The sequence below is a fragment of the Uloborus diversus genome, chromosome 7 (assembly GCF_026930045.1).
Source record: "Uloborus diversus isolate 005 chromosome 7, Udiv.v.3.1, whole genome shotgun sequence".
In the NCBI taxonomy this organism is placed as follows: domain Eukaryota; kingdom Metazoa; phylum Arthropoda; class Arachnida; order Araneae; family Uloboridae; genus Uloborus; species Uloborus diversus.
In genome coordinates, this window is record NC_072737.1 from 141606686 (window position 1) to 141620703 (window position 14018).

The following is a 14018-nucleotide window of genomic DNA, read 5'->3' on the forward strand; positions in this document are numbered from 1 at the left end:
CAAAAGTATAATTCTTCCAAGTTAAAAAAAATTTCACGGGTGCAAAACTTTTGTATGTATATGTTATCGTTTAAGTATGAAATCTGTTATTTTATATAATACCTAGTTATTTCATCGAGTAACTGATTGTGTCCATTAAACAGGGGTCGAAGTAGTCCTATATTTCCTATATTTTCAAAAAAAGCATCAAAATTGTCCTATATTTTTCAAAAATGTCCTATATTTTCTATATTCCCTTTTTTTACATTATATATCTTTTAAAAAGAACAGTAAATAAACTTTCTGACATCGGATTTTTCGCTGAAAGTACGTGCCAAAACGAATTTCAAATTAAAAAACGCAACTGACTAAATCCTGCAACAGGCATCTTCTCTCATTGGCTACAGCAATGTGACATCACTCTATAGTTGATGGAGTTTCGAGAACTAAGTCTGAAGTTGGTTTTAGAATTTTGCGTTTGGGGGGCAACAGCCATTTGTTTTGTTTTCCATCATGGGGGTTTTCGTTTTTGTTGGTATAGGGGCCTTGGTGGTCGTGTGGTTTCGCCAACTTGCTTTGTAAGCAGAGAGGCGCAGGTTCGATTCCTGTCTGTAGCCATGAGTGTTCTTTTATTCCTATGTAATTTACATCTTTCATGTGTATTGTCCTGGAAATAAAATATGGAAAAAGGTTGTGGATTATTAGAGGTAAAATCTTCTTCGCTGAGAATAGCTATATACCCCAATGTGTGTTACCATAAATCAAATCAAATCGTTGGTATATTTTTGTGTTCAGTGCATTTTCTAATTGGAATTTTCTAATGTTCTTTTTTCAATTTTTTCTTTTGTAAAATTTTGGGATCATCGAATGTTAGTTCCTTATGACGTTAAAACGTAGTTTGTTGTATTAAGTGGAATTATAATGGCGAAATCGCATCGCTTAACACAATTTTGTGTGGAGTGGTTGAACCAGGAGGACATTAATTGTACAACTTTTGGTGCTTGTGCACTAAAGGAAAAGATGATTTTACCGCTTTTTTCCATTTTTGCCACTGTTTGTCATTTTGCAACCATTTGCGGCAGCATGCTAAAACATTCAAGCTTAAAGAAAACGTCAGGAGGATCCTCCTCAAGCTCTGTTTGTTCTTAATAGAAGTGGTAAAAGGTTCAGTTTAGATATAAAATCAAATAATAGTGGAATTTGTACTTGGGTCATGAGTGAGGAAGAAAAATAAAAATCAGCTTTGTTCAAATTTTGTTCAGTTATTTAGTCTATAAAGTACACTTTTTTCAAAAATTATTCTTTCAACTACAGGAAAGTCATTTGAGATGTAAGTTATAATTTTGTTTGAGTTTTTTTTTTTTTGAAACAAAAACATTGATAAGAATAACTAAATAATATATGATATGTATTATTTCTTTTTTCATAGAAAAATTATTCATATAATGTGTCCTATATTGTCCTATTTTTTTTGTGGAAAATGTCCTATATGTGACAAGTCGGTCACTTCTACCCCTGATTAAAGTGTAAAACTTGCTTGTATATCATGGTTTCGCTAGTTATTTCATAGAATAACGATCTGCAGCCTGTTAAGGTGTAAAATAATGTATATTATATATCTTGTACGACAAATTTTCCTTCCACCCCTGTGTTACCCCCAAAATGTTCGTGTAAAACCCAGTGTATCAACAAAAAATGTTTTCGTTTTAGAAATAATATTCTTTGTAATTCCAAGTGTCATTTTAGTAATCCTTGTTGTAACAAATGATTTTATGGTATGTTTCCATAAATAATATTTATACACTGCATAAATTAGATAAATTGCTTCGTTTCAATTTTAATTGTCTATCATTAGTTTATTCATAGAATACCTAGTTATTTCATTTTAGATAAATTGTTTTACAATTTAACTGTCTCTCATTAGTTAATTTACAAAATACCTAGTTGTTTCATAGAATAACTAGTTAAAGTGTTAAATTAATAACATATTACACACTTTAATGGACACGATCAGTTATTTCGTGGAAAAACTAGGTATTCTATAAAATAACTGAATTATCTACTTCAACAGTAACATATATAAGGTTTTGAAAAAAGTAAAAATGCATCTATTTTTTAAATTATACTTTCCATTATATCAGGAATTTTCACAAAAAGCAAATTTCAAAACTAGTTTTTAAAAAAAGCTCTTTTATTTCATTCTTCTTCTTTTTCTCTTTCCTTTTTGTTTTGACTAGTCAAACTTGCTTTTTTTTTTTTTTGAGCTAACCGGGATACCGCTGTATCCCTGGTGACTCCCCACGTGCACACCTCTGCTAATATTACCTAAATAAGTACTACACTGGACATCAGTAGACCGGAATTAATATTTAAAATGTACAATAATGTGTTTACAAGAACTTTAGGATTTATAGTAACAAAGATTAACTATTTGTGATTACTCATGAAATTTTTATTATGGGTATCAAGCTTTTAAATGAACAACTTGTAATATTAGGAGCTTTAATCTTTTGATTTTTTTTTTTTTTTTTTGACGGGAATCAACAGTATGTTTAAGAACAGAATTCAGATATTACTAGGTAAGTGGTGCTGCAAACTGAAAATATTTTACCATTTCACTTTACCTGGCATTCTCCTCTCAGATATATTTAGAATGGTGACAACTATATTATTTTATAAGATTAGAACTGTACTTCTAGAAGTTAAACCCTGTTATTTATTTTTTTTCATTTGCAATGAAACAATCAAAATTAAATATTTATCTGCTTTAAATATTACCTTTATCTTGTAAAAGTTGGAATAATGTTTTATTTGACATTTCAGGTTTTATTCAAAATGTTTGGGATCCTCTCTCGCAAAAGCAAACTATAAGACTTGTTGAGTTAATAAAAGATTTATCAGGAAACTACCCTACCATTAATGGTAAAAGTAAGCAATTTCAGGTATGTAAGCTGCTATATTCTGTTAAACCCAACCGACCCACACCCATCTAGCCTGAAATCTTTGTTAATTCAAACGTATAATGTCACATTTTTGAAACTAAAAGCTTTTTTTTTAAATTAATAAACTATTATAAGTTAATGCTTTTCATTCATAAGCTTTGAAAAATTTCTTTGCATTGAAAAAAAAATCAGTTCCTTGTAACCCCAAAACATCTGTCTGGAGTTCCCTGCAAGTGTGTGCAATTTAATGTTGTAATATTATCTTTTATGAATCTAAAATTAATTAATGTTGTTTATGTGACTATCTATCTATATCATCGATATATTCGTAATTTTCTTGGTCACATTTTTAGCTATGTGGCATAGCTGTATGACTTTAATTAGAAGGGATATTAATTAAAAACAATTTAAACCCTAACTCTTTTTCTTCACAGTTCTTCTTTGGAACGCTTTTTCTCCAAAAAAATCCCTATTATTTTCTCTTTTGTGACACATTTTCTCTAGGCTACATTGGTCCTACAATCATAATTTCTCTCTTATTTATACTTAAAGCGGAAGTTATTGAATCTCGCAGACAGGAAAACATGCACGGAACTCGAATGGTTATCAAGTGGCTTAGCGTTTTAAGATGTACAAAGAAAAATTGCGTTTCAAATGGCTTAAAGCGTGTTTTTTTAATGCCATGATTTTTTCTTCTTTTCTTTTAAAGGAATGTAATTTGTGTTCCAAATATGCCAATTTAAATTCTTTCACTAGCATAGGCTGTCTTACAGAGGCAAATATGAGGCAAAGCCCCAAAAGTACCAAGCAGTACTTCCAGGAAATTAGGTGCTGCAGGCTGGTTGAGCAAGTCACCGTAGGCCGGGGGCCCCTCCGAAGGTGGTATACATTGACCCGTCGAAGGTGGCTAATCTAGCCTCCCTAGTGGCTTGTATATTTTAGAATGTGTAAAAGAAAACCCCAAAACTTATTCTTTTGAAATAAAAAAATATCTGATAGAATGTAAGAATGAAAGCTTTCACGTCCGGTGTCAATAATGTTGTTTGATTCCGGGCTGTTGTGCCATGATCTGAGTGTTGTCAGTTGCTAGGTAGTCGCTTCCCTGGAAGCTTCGACCACGTAAACACTGAAGATGGCCACTGCAGATGCGGTCGAAACGTTTGGAGTAACAATACTCAGACCATGGCACAACAGCCCGGAATCTTACAACATTATCATCTGATAGAATTTTTTTTTTTTTAAATAACCATTTTGACTAGCTGACAAATACATGAATATTTATGATTACAGTCAAGTCCCAATAATCCAATGCTGACTACATTAAAAAATCAAAGAGAAACGCTTATTGTACAACTTAAGTAGAGAATGAGGAGGGGGTGGGGTGCAAGCAAGCGAGCACACAGATTTTTAATTGTGAAAAGGTATTTCAAACTTTTCAACTATCAGAAAGCTTTACTCTTTTTTTTTTTAATAATCATTTTCGTACATTGATATTCACAATTTCTTCTTCAGTCACTTTGTTTCATTTCTCCAACACTTAATTCCGTTGCAATATTTCCAATACTTTCCCTCAAAGACGGGGAAAAAAAGTAGTTTTTGAGCTACCTCGAATTAACAGGACTCAGGTCAAAGACAGATACAAGGGAGGGGTGATGGTGGCGATCGCCCCTTCCTTGAGGGACCCTGCCCCAACATTTTTTTCAGAATTGAGGTCCCAAAGCAAAAGTGTAGGCCAATAGTGATATGACGTGAAGGAAAGGAATCTGGTTGGAGTCTCCCTCCCGGAAACTTTTTGGAAATGAAGTTTCAAAAATCAATTTTAGATGTTTTTTGATAATGTTTGGAGGTGGAGTTTATAGGCTTTCTCTGGGAATTTTTCAAAATTTAAGCTTTAAAGACGCGATTGTAGACATCTCAGGTAGTCAGGGCCAGATTTAGGGGAGGGCAGGCGGGGCTACTGCCCCGGGCCTCCACAACAAAGGGGCCTCCACAATACAATTTTTACAAAATATCCTAACTTTCACGGGTCAGCAAATTTTTACTTTTTTTCTCCCAGACTTTTTTTTTTTTTGTATTTCTACAAAGAATGCTTGCACAAAAATAATATTATTATAAATATATCAGAAAGCCCTGATTGCAAGTATCCATCTACTATCAATTTTTTATTTGATTGAGCATTTTAGTGGCACTATATTTTTTTTTTATTCATTTAATTTGTAATTTGTACCTATGAGTTAAAGAAAAATAAAGTAAGTTAAAAAAAACGAAAAATGGTTAACTTTGCAGATCATCCTTACAACTTCTCGCTTCTTGAGCTCAAAAAATTTAAAAATTATTTGACAAAATGAATTTAATAGAAATTTTTTAAATCAAAAATATTGGATATATACATAGGTATTCAGTAAATTCTGACTGAGCTTTGGGTGTATTTCACGTATTTCTGCTTTAGCCCTGGCTAACGGGCGGTAATTTACTGAATATACTTTGCCTTGTGTTCAATCTTCGAGTTGAACCGAACCATTGCTTTGGTCACTCGTCTGGTCTGCTAATTCTATATTAGCTACCAGTTTGTTTCGCACTCTTGGCTTCCTTAAGAGATTTTCCGTCTCCAGCTCAGTCACTTTCCTATGCCGGGCTGATGAGTGCTAATAAGCACGAAACTGCAGTCCTCGGCTGGAAATGACTGAGCTGGCGGTGTATTTCACATATACATAGGTATCAAAATGTTCAGATATACCTCAAAGTATCGATATTTTCAAAAATATGATGATCTTTTCGAACCCTGATTAAGGGCCTCCACACTTCAATCCGCCCTTGCAGGTAGTGTTAGAGGAAGGAATGGGTTCAGTTACTTTCCATTGGTAATTTTTGAAAACTGTTGTTCCAAAAAGTGCAATTTTAGTCGACTTTCGATGACGTTAAGGATTGGAGGTTTCGAACCATTCCTCCAGAAATGTTACATAATTGAATTTTTGAAACATAATTTTGGAACAGACTGAAAACTCTATGAACAGAAAAGGAAAGAAATGGGCTCTGGGACATCTTTGGCTAAATCTCTAAATTTTAGTTGTTGTAAGTAAAAATAATGTGGTAATTTCCCCCCTCCCTCTCCCAACAGGTGTCAACAAGATACGTAGGTAAAAAAACAATCACCCCCTCCTTGAAAAATATCTGGATCCATTTTTGACTCGGGTTAACAGGACTCTAATGTATTTGAAAAGAGGAGGAGTTCCTGTTGTTTACTACCATCATTTTTCTATTTTTATGTTCAAATATTTATACAATTTAGAGTATTATTTTTTCAAACAGAGAGTGATACTTATTAGTTTTTATTACAATAGAACTACAATTATTCTCATTCTTACTATCCAAATTGCTTTCATAATTTCAAAGAAAAAATTAAGCAGAAATGTACTGCAATAAGCAGAGTAATGATTCTGTCAACATGCTAATTTCTTCACAAAGCTTGTCAAACCTCTTTTCCTTAAAAATAGTTTTTTCTTCTATTTTGAAGATACATGCAGTAACTAAAATAGACCGTTTTGGGGGGAAAATCCAACTGTCTGAATTTTTAATAATTTGAATGGGGTCTGGCTCCAATTGATTTGGATAATTGCAGTTCTACAGTTCCTAGTTTTAACTGTATACAAAGCAACTGTGAATAAGTTCTTATTTGTATCCTTGTTTCAATTTCTAGTCTTGTCTGAAAGCTGTTACCAGTAGGATCTATAAAGCTTTAGATGATGATATTTTTATTCCATTATATCCTAAAGAGTAAGTAAAAATATTCATAGTGTATATATATGTGTGTACAATGTGCGTGTTATAAAGCATAATTTGAAAATTATTAAGACTTAGCTCTTCCAGCACTTTGCAAAGTATTACAGTAACAATGTTCGAATATGATACAGCATAAATTGATATCATTTGATTGCTGTGTTTTTGCTAATTATGCTGGATTTTTTTTCAGAAAAAATGCATTTACCTTTTTTAAATGATATATTTATCAGAGTAATATACACTTCCTTTTTTTTTTAACTGATCTATTTGATTATGTACATCACTTTAACTTAGTAAGAGTTTAAAATGCTGAACTTAGATTTCATAATGTGAAATATTCAACTAGATATGTTTTGAAATATTTGCACTCTAAGTGTTGTGAGTATTTAAATTTTTTGTAGAAGATTTTCATTTTTAATATGCAATAGCTTTAATTTTCATATACTATAATATTTCAGACTGTTGGAAAGTAGATCATTAGGAGCATCTGATTTTTTTCAAAGGCAGTTTTGGACTTCTGTGAAGGTAAGAAATACTGTTTGTATGTCGATATGTATACTTAAATCAGTATTTATTTATTATATTTTTATTTTATAGTGAGAAATTTATTTTTACTACCATTGAGGTTCAACTTTTGTGAATTTATAATTTTGTGTTATTGTGTTAAAGTATTACTGTGTGATATTTAAGCTGTCAATACAAGAAATACGATGTACGCAAAATAAAAATTGATGAACTCTTATTAAGTTTAGTTTTATAGAATTATGTTCTTGGTTAAGAAAATTGAGATGGGCACAGAAAGCCTTGGGGTCCCCATGGGCTCTTGCACCACTAAACTGAGTTTTGTACAATTATATTATTTCTAGATGTAATTTTCTGATCTTACATTGACAAAATCTTTTCTGAGTAGTATGCTATGGCAAAATTGCAGTTGCTTCAAAAGTGTTGCTTTACAACTGAAAAAAATGCTGAATCATGTTCCAAGTTTACCTTAAAATATCATTAAGAGTTCAATGGAGCATCCTTTTTTAGCCTGCTTTCCCAGTAAAAGTCGGAGAAAGAAGAAAAAAGCATGAAAGAAGGCTTAATGCATCTTTAAAATATCGTGAAAAACAAAAAAAAATCAAAAATAAATTAAATAAATATCGAAGAATTATTAATTGGCAAGTAGGTGATTGAGATGGGGGAAAATGTCTGTCTGTCCTCCCCCCCCCCAATAACTTTTGAGTGAATAGTCCGATTTGAACCTTTTTTTTGCTTGAAAGATCTCGGGGAGGACACCTCATTCCCATGTTTCTCTTTTTGATTTTGACAATGTTTTGTTCATTTTTGAAGGAGTTCAAAAAAACTTAACATTAGCGCCTATGGAGAAATTCAAGGCAATCCCGAACTTAGAGGCGAATTCGCTTCAAAACACTTTGTAAGAAAAAGCTTTTGATGAAAATCATGCATAGAAAATATCTTTTTGATTTGAACAATTTTCCATTCAATTTTGAACAATTCAAATCCTTTAACATTAGTACCTACAGGAAAACTGGAAGTCAATATAGATTCTGAACTTAAAGGCGCATTTGCTTCAAACAACTTTTGTTGAAAATAGCCCTTGACAAACAACTCCAGACTCCAAGAGTTTTGTGGCACCCGACTCCGACTGCTGTAGCCGAAAAAAATCGGGCTCCGACTCCTCGACTTCGAAGGTTTGGCAAAAATCTACATAAGATGCTTCTACATAAAGATATGCGCAGACGATTTTTTTTTTTTGAAAATCTAAATTATTTCTTCAAGTTGACATTTTATTGTTTTTATTTGTTTTTGAAAGTGCATTAATTTATTTAAAAAATTATTTTTTGGCAACAGGGGGAAAACAAACAATTATTTTTTTGATATGATGTATTTATTTTAATAAGCTTATTAATTTTAATCCTTTTTTGTTATTTTTTAAAGCTGTTAAAAAAAAATTAACAGCTATTTTTTTTTTCTTATGCATTAAATTCTTTAGATGAGTGAGGCATTTTATTCCTTGAAATCAGCATAAAATATTTAACATATGTTTGAAACAATTCGCGATTGTATCTTTTTTTGAGAATATTGATTAGGTACTAGAAAGTAGATATTGGTAAACGGGAAAGTAGGCTTCATTAGTTCTGGATGGAACTTCTTGTTACATATGCTTAATCAAACATATTCTCATTTATATCGCTTGTCTTTTGCTGTTAGATGTATCTTGTAACTAATGTGTTTTCTTTTAACCAGACATGATTCTAAAAGCTTTGGCTCTCTTACCTTTCAAGCTCATATGTTACTATTTATATTTAATTGTGTGATAATTGGTTGACAACATCTTAAAAGATATTTTCTCTCCAAAACAAAAAAGGCTTTAACTTTTTTTTCCAGTTTCTTCAAAACATTCTCATGTGGGATGGTATTATTGCTGAGCAGCCTATGCAACATATGGCGTTAGCATCTTTGTTAAATAGATACTTAATGATGGGTTTACATACATCCATCATGATGAGAGACACATTGGACAAATGTAAAGTGGTAAGACTATTTTCAATATTTCCCAAACCATTTTCAAATTTACTATGCACTTCCACATATAGGTGCTATATGCTGGTTCTAAATGGCCACTTCTTATTGTTGTACTATAAATTGCAATGTAGAAGATTTCCTATTTCATTATTTTGGCAAAATCCTTCAACTGTATTTGAAACTAGAATTGCATTTAAATAACATTACAGTTGTTTTTGATTCCCCATAAATGTGAAATTTGAAGGTAAAAAAAAAAATGTTTTATTTTCAGTGGAAACCAAATAAGCACGCTTGTACATTGAGATAAAAGTAAAATAGATGACAAAAATGAAAAAAAATAAAGAAAAATTTCTAGATACTGCCATTTTAGGCTATCATTGCACAATCCTGTCCAGAGCAGTTGTGCCTTGGTATTCTTTTGTGTATCTGATACTTTGCTTATTGAATATTACTTTGGGAGATTATGATCTTGACTATTTTATTGGATGTTTTCAAGTTTTGTCCAGTTGTCCAATTTTGTATAAACTTGAAAAATAAAAGCATTTGATTTTTTTTTCAAACACATCAATTTTTTTTGTATTCAACTATATATTGCACAATATTTTTATAATATATGAATGTTTTCACATTCAGGTTTACCTTTTCATTTTCTTTAAGATTGTAGCAAGTTTACCTAAAAACTGGTTCAAGTCGCCAAGAAAAGAAATAACACTACCTTTATTGAAGCAGTTTTGCTCATACTTACTAAAGTTTGCTGATGCCTACAGTTCACAGTGTATGAAAAAAGGACATTTAGAAGATGATACCAAGTATGTAGGTTGTTGCTGCATTATTTGTCAAATTAGTATCAATATCAATCAAAAATTTCTCCTCCCTTTGAGATGACTTTTTTTTAGAACACTGTTTTATTATTATTATTATTATTTATTTTTTGATGATAATTTTATTTATTATTTAATTTTGGAAATTAAATCATAGCCTTAAACAAAATTAAAAAGTATTTGACTGAAATATATCTCCTCCAATTTACTTGCTCTATATTTATTCCTGTATATAACATAGCAGTTTCTATTAGAAACATTTCATTTACATAAAATATTTCATGTTTAAAATGAATTCAGTTACTTGTTCTGTTATTTTATGAACATGAAAATATACAATATAAAATGAAACACAGAAAAGAATGCATTAACTGCATCAAACACCCAAGTAAAATTATTTTATTCATGGACTTAAAATTTTTACGTTTTAAAATTCTTGAAGCACGAGGAGAGGGGAAAACATGCATGTTATATAACATTTTAACTTGAATGAATCTTACAACTTTCCCACATTACAAAATATCAACTAAGGTTTGGGAACCTGAACCCTCCCTGATGTATCTGCCCCTAACTTACATATGAATTCTAAACTTCCATTCTCAGAAGACAATGTGGTGAACATACAGACGCTTTATGTATTAACTTTTTGTTTTTAACTACATTCCATTTTGTTATGACAATTTTTTATTTTATATCATACTTCATCTATTATTCATTTATCAGCAATTATTATTCAAACAATACTAATTAATTTGTGCTTATTTTTTGTCTTATCCATATATAGAAATTTAATGACTCATATTTTTCTCTTTTTTTCCCCCCAGAGATGTTGTTAAAGATATTGTTCAATTGCTCTTGACAGTTAACTATCGGGATGAAGCAGTCAGTTTAGCAAAGAAATACTCTGTCAGTTCTTTCAAGAATGGATGAAAGAAATCTTAAAGTACCTGTGTCTACAGATGTATGATAAAAATTTTAATAAATCAGTGTAATCAAAGAGCTATTTATAAACATTAAAATGTTTGTTTTTATTTTATTTTGAAGTCTTGAGTTTGAATGTTTGTATTGTTAAGTTTTTTGTGCTGCAAGAAAACAGGGAAAGCAAATCCAAATATTTCAAGTTTAATTTTTCTCTGAGAACAAGCCTGTCATTAAATAGGGGACACATCCTCCATATTAAAAAAACGATCTTTGTGTGGGAGGAGGGGGATTGACTTTTGTTGTTTTGTCGACATAATACTCATGTGGTATATACCTCTAGAACAGAGGTTCCCAAACTTCAGACCCCCTCCAGAAAAATTATAAACTTCACGGACCCCTCCCCCCTTCCTGTATGCAATTTTTTTCAAAAAAAAAAATGCATTTTTTCCATTTCAATTTATTTATTCATTGTTCTATTTTGAGTTATGAAAGTATAATTCTATTTGAAATTCAATTAGGAATAAAAATGTCATCACCAAATTTCTACAACAAGTTTACTAATAAGAATCAACTTTGAAGTAAGTGAACAAAACACTGTTAGCGTAGTTTAAGTTTGTTAATTTTTTATATGAGTTGTATTTTTATGGCGTATTAGGATTTTAATTATTGACTAAGGTTAGGGAAAACCTACCCTGGCAGCATCATAATGCTATGATTAGGATCTGTGTAGCCCTCACAATGCTGCCTGCTTGAATTTGCCTCGATTATGGGGAGCCACCACTCTCTGCTCACTATCGTTTTATTTGAAATATAATGTCCCAAAAATGTGCCTCAATGTTTGCATTTTACTTAATATAGTTTTGTAACAATATGAAGTTTGTCGAGTACACAAAATTAATGGGTAGTGTGTTTACTTCTGAGAGTTCACAGGTGGGAGGGGGGGTTGCTGCGTCCTACATGTACTTAAGCAAGAACTTTATCCCTCATGAATGTGTTTTCTTTTTGAATTAAAATATGGTTACTCTTCCTTCAATCTCAGTTATATCTAAAGTTTTAGCTAGATAGCACCGAGGGCCCCCTGGCATAGACTTGCGGACCCCCGGGGGTATGCTGACCACAGTTTTGGAAACTCTGCTCTAGAAAATTTTGAAAGTACGGACCTGCTTGTAAACGTGAATTTTAACTTTTTTTAAAAAGTTCCAGTTGCATAACTGTGTTACTCATGTCACACAAAGAACAAGCAGTCAGATTAAATGGAAACAAATACCCCCTGCCCCCCCCCCGCAAAATATATATATATATATATATATATATATATATATATATATATATATATATATATATATATATATATATATATATATATATATATATATATTGTGCTGGTTTGTATCCAAAATTGATAATCCAATCACACAAAAGTCTGTCTCCATCTTTTTTTTTTTTTCAACTGAGAGAACAATTTTTCCCCCTTTATGCGCAAGGCTCGTAAAGAGTTTTAGCCAATTCAAATTTGGGAAAGGAGGGGGGGGGGTGTATATACTTGATGTAAATTTTACCAAAAATCCATGCCCACTCACATGTAAATGCATTAATTTCCCAAAGACGGCTAGCGCAATTAACTTCTCTAAACTCCTTCGGGCCTTGTGTTAGCCACATTTCCTCCATGTCCAGGTTTGGACACGGCTTTGTTTTTAAGGGGTATTTGACCAAGGAGGACACAAGTACATCACATTTGTAAAATTACTGAATAGGCCTAAAAGGTAAGTAGATGGACCCTGAAACAATACTGTGGATCATTAATGTTACAAGTCAAAACCCTAACCCTTCCCTATAGACCAAGCCCAAGGTATTGGGGGATCAGAGCCAAAAGCTTTTTCAAGACCCCGTGGAGTTGGAACTCACAATTTTAGCCACTGTCTAAACATTGTCTTTAGCCATTTGGGGTTCCTAAACAGCAGGGCCCTAGTCCACTGCCTAGTTGGCTCAGTAACCAGGCCCTGCAATGCAATACAAAATTCTAGTGAAAGACTAATTTAAGCTAAACAGACTTCTTATTGCTACAAATTCTTCTGAGAGAAATTCCTTAAGAACTGAAACATATCTAAAGAATAAAATGAGCAAAAATAACATGATGCAACCCCTGATGAGTTTTTTAAAAATTAGCTGCCTAATAAAAGAATATTACTGTAGTTTCGTTTAGTTTTAACATTTTGTACATTAAATTAAACCTTGCTTTGACTTCAGTAGTTTTACTTTATATAAGAGTTTCATGTAATAAAAGCAAAAATAATTCCCTATCTTGAAACTGCATTTTGTTTATTTCTCAAATGCCGCCATCTCAATTTTCTAAATATCCTTCACACTTCAAAATGACTACTCCATTGGTGAAATATATATATAAACTATGAGCATGCTTATGGTTTCATATAAACTTACGACTATGTGAAACAGGTTTTTCTATTAAAGAACACATAATCCAAGTATAACCAGGGGCATGCAAAGAAATTTCGAGGCCCATCACAAATGACTTTTATGGGCCTCTCTCCATATTGTTCACCCCTGCCCCTACGTCTTTTAAAATATTTCACCAGGCTCGGATCCATAAATTTTCGGCTTCTTGCAAAAAAATTTGTAGGGGCACTCCTCAGAGGCCAGCAGTGTGTATTTGCAACACTAATAAATCTTGGAGCTGGATATTTTCTTTTAATTTCTTGTGCCAGGTGGCCCCTTAGGGATGTGGGTCCCCACACAGAGCGGGAGGAACCCACGTCTACGCAGATTCAGGCCTAAATTTCACCCTCATTTTAAAAATCTTGGGCTCCTTCAGTCCCGGGCCAACAGGTGTCCCTACTCACCCTCTGTGCACTCATTTTTTAAATATACTTCTATTGTTCTCATGCATACTTCAAGTCAGCACCCCTGGCATTGAGAGTAAAATGTTTGTTTCTAATGGGGCTGCACTCAGGGCCCGATCATGCCAAAAGCGATGTTCCGATCCTGGAAAAATTTAGTTCTCCTCTTGCGAAAAAATTGTACATTT

General features: G+C 32.3%; 1 protein-coding gene across 1 annotated transcript in view; it reads left to right on the top strand.

The window, feature by feature from the left end:
• Positions 1 to 11090, top strand: part of LOC129225535 (PAX3- and PAX7-binding protein 1-like) — a 58536-nt gene extending 47446 nt beyond the window's left edge. Inside the window, exons 14-19 of the mRNA XM_054859973.1 lie at positions 2803 to 2921; positions 6619 to 6695; positions 7160 to 7226; positions 9096 to 9242; positions 9891 to 10042; positions 10879 to 11090. Of these exons, the coding sequence (XP_054715948.1) occupies positions 2803 to 2921; positions 6619 to 6695; positions 7160 to 7226; positions 9096 to 9242; positions 9891 to 10042; positions 10879 to 10984 (668 nt within the window). The 3' untranslated portion in view covers positions 10985 to 11090. The remainder of the gene's footprint in view (positions 1 to 2802; positions 2922 to 6618; positions 6696 to 7159; positions 7227 to 9095; positions 9243 to 9890; positions 10043 to 10878) is intronic.
• The last annotated feature ends 2928 nt before the right edge of the window (positions 11091 to 14018 follow it).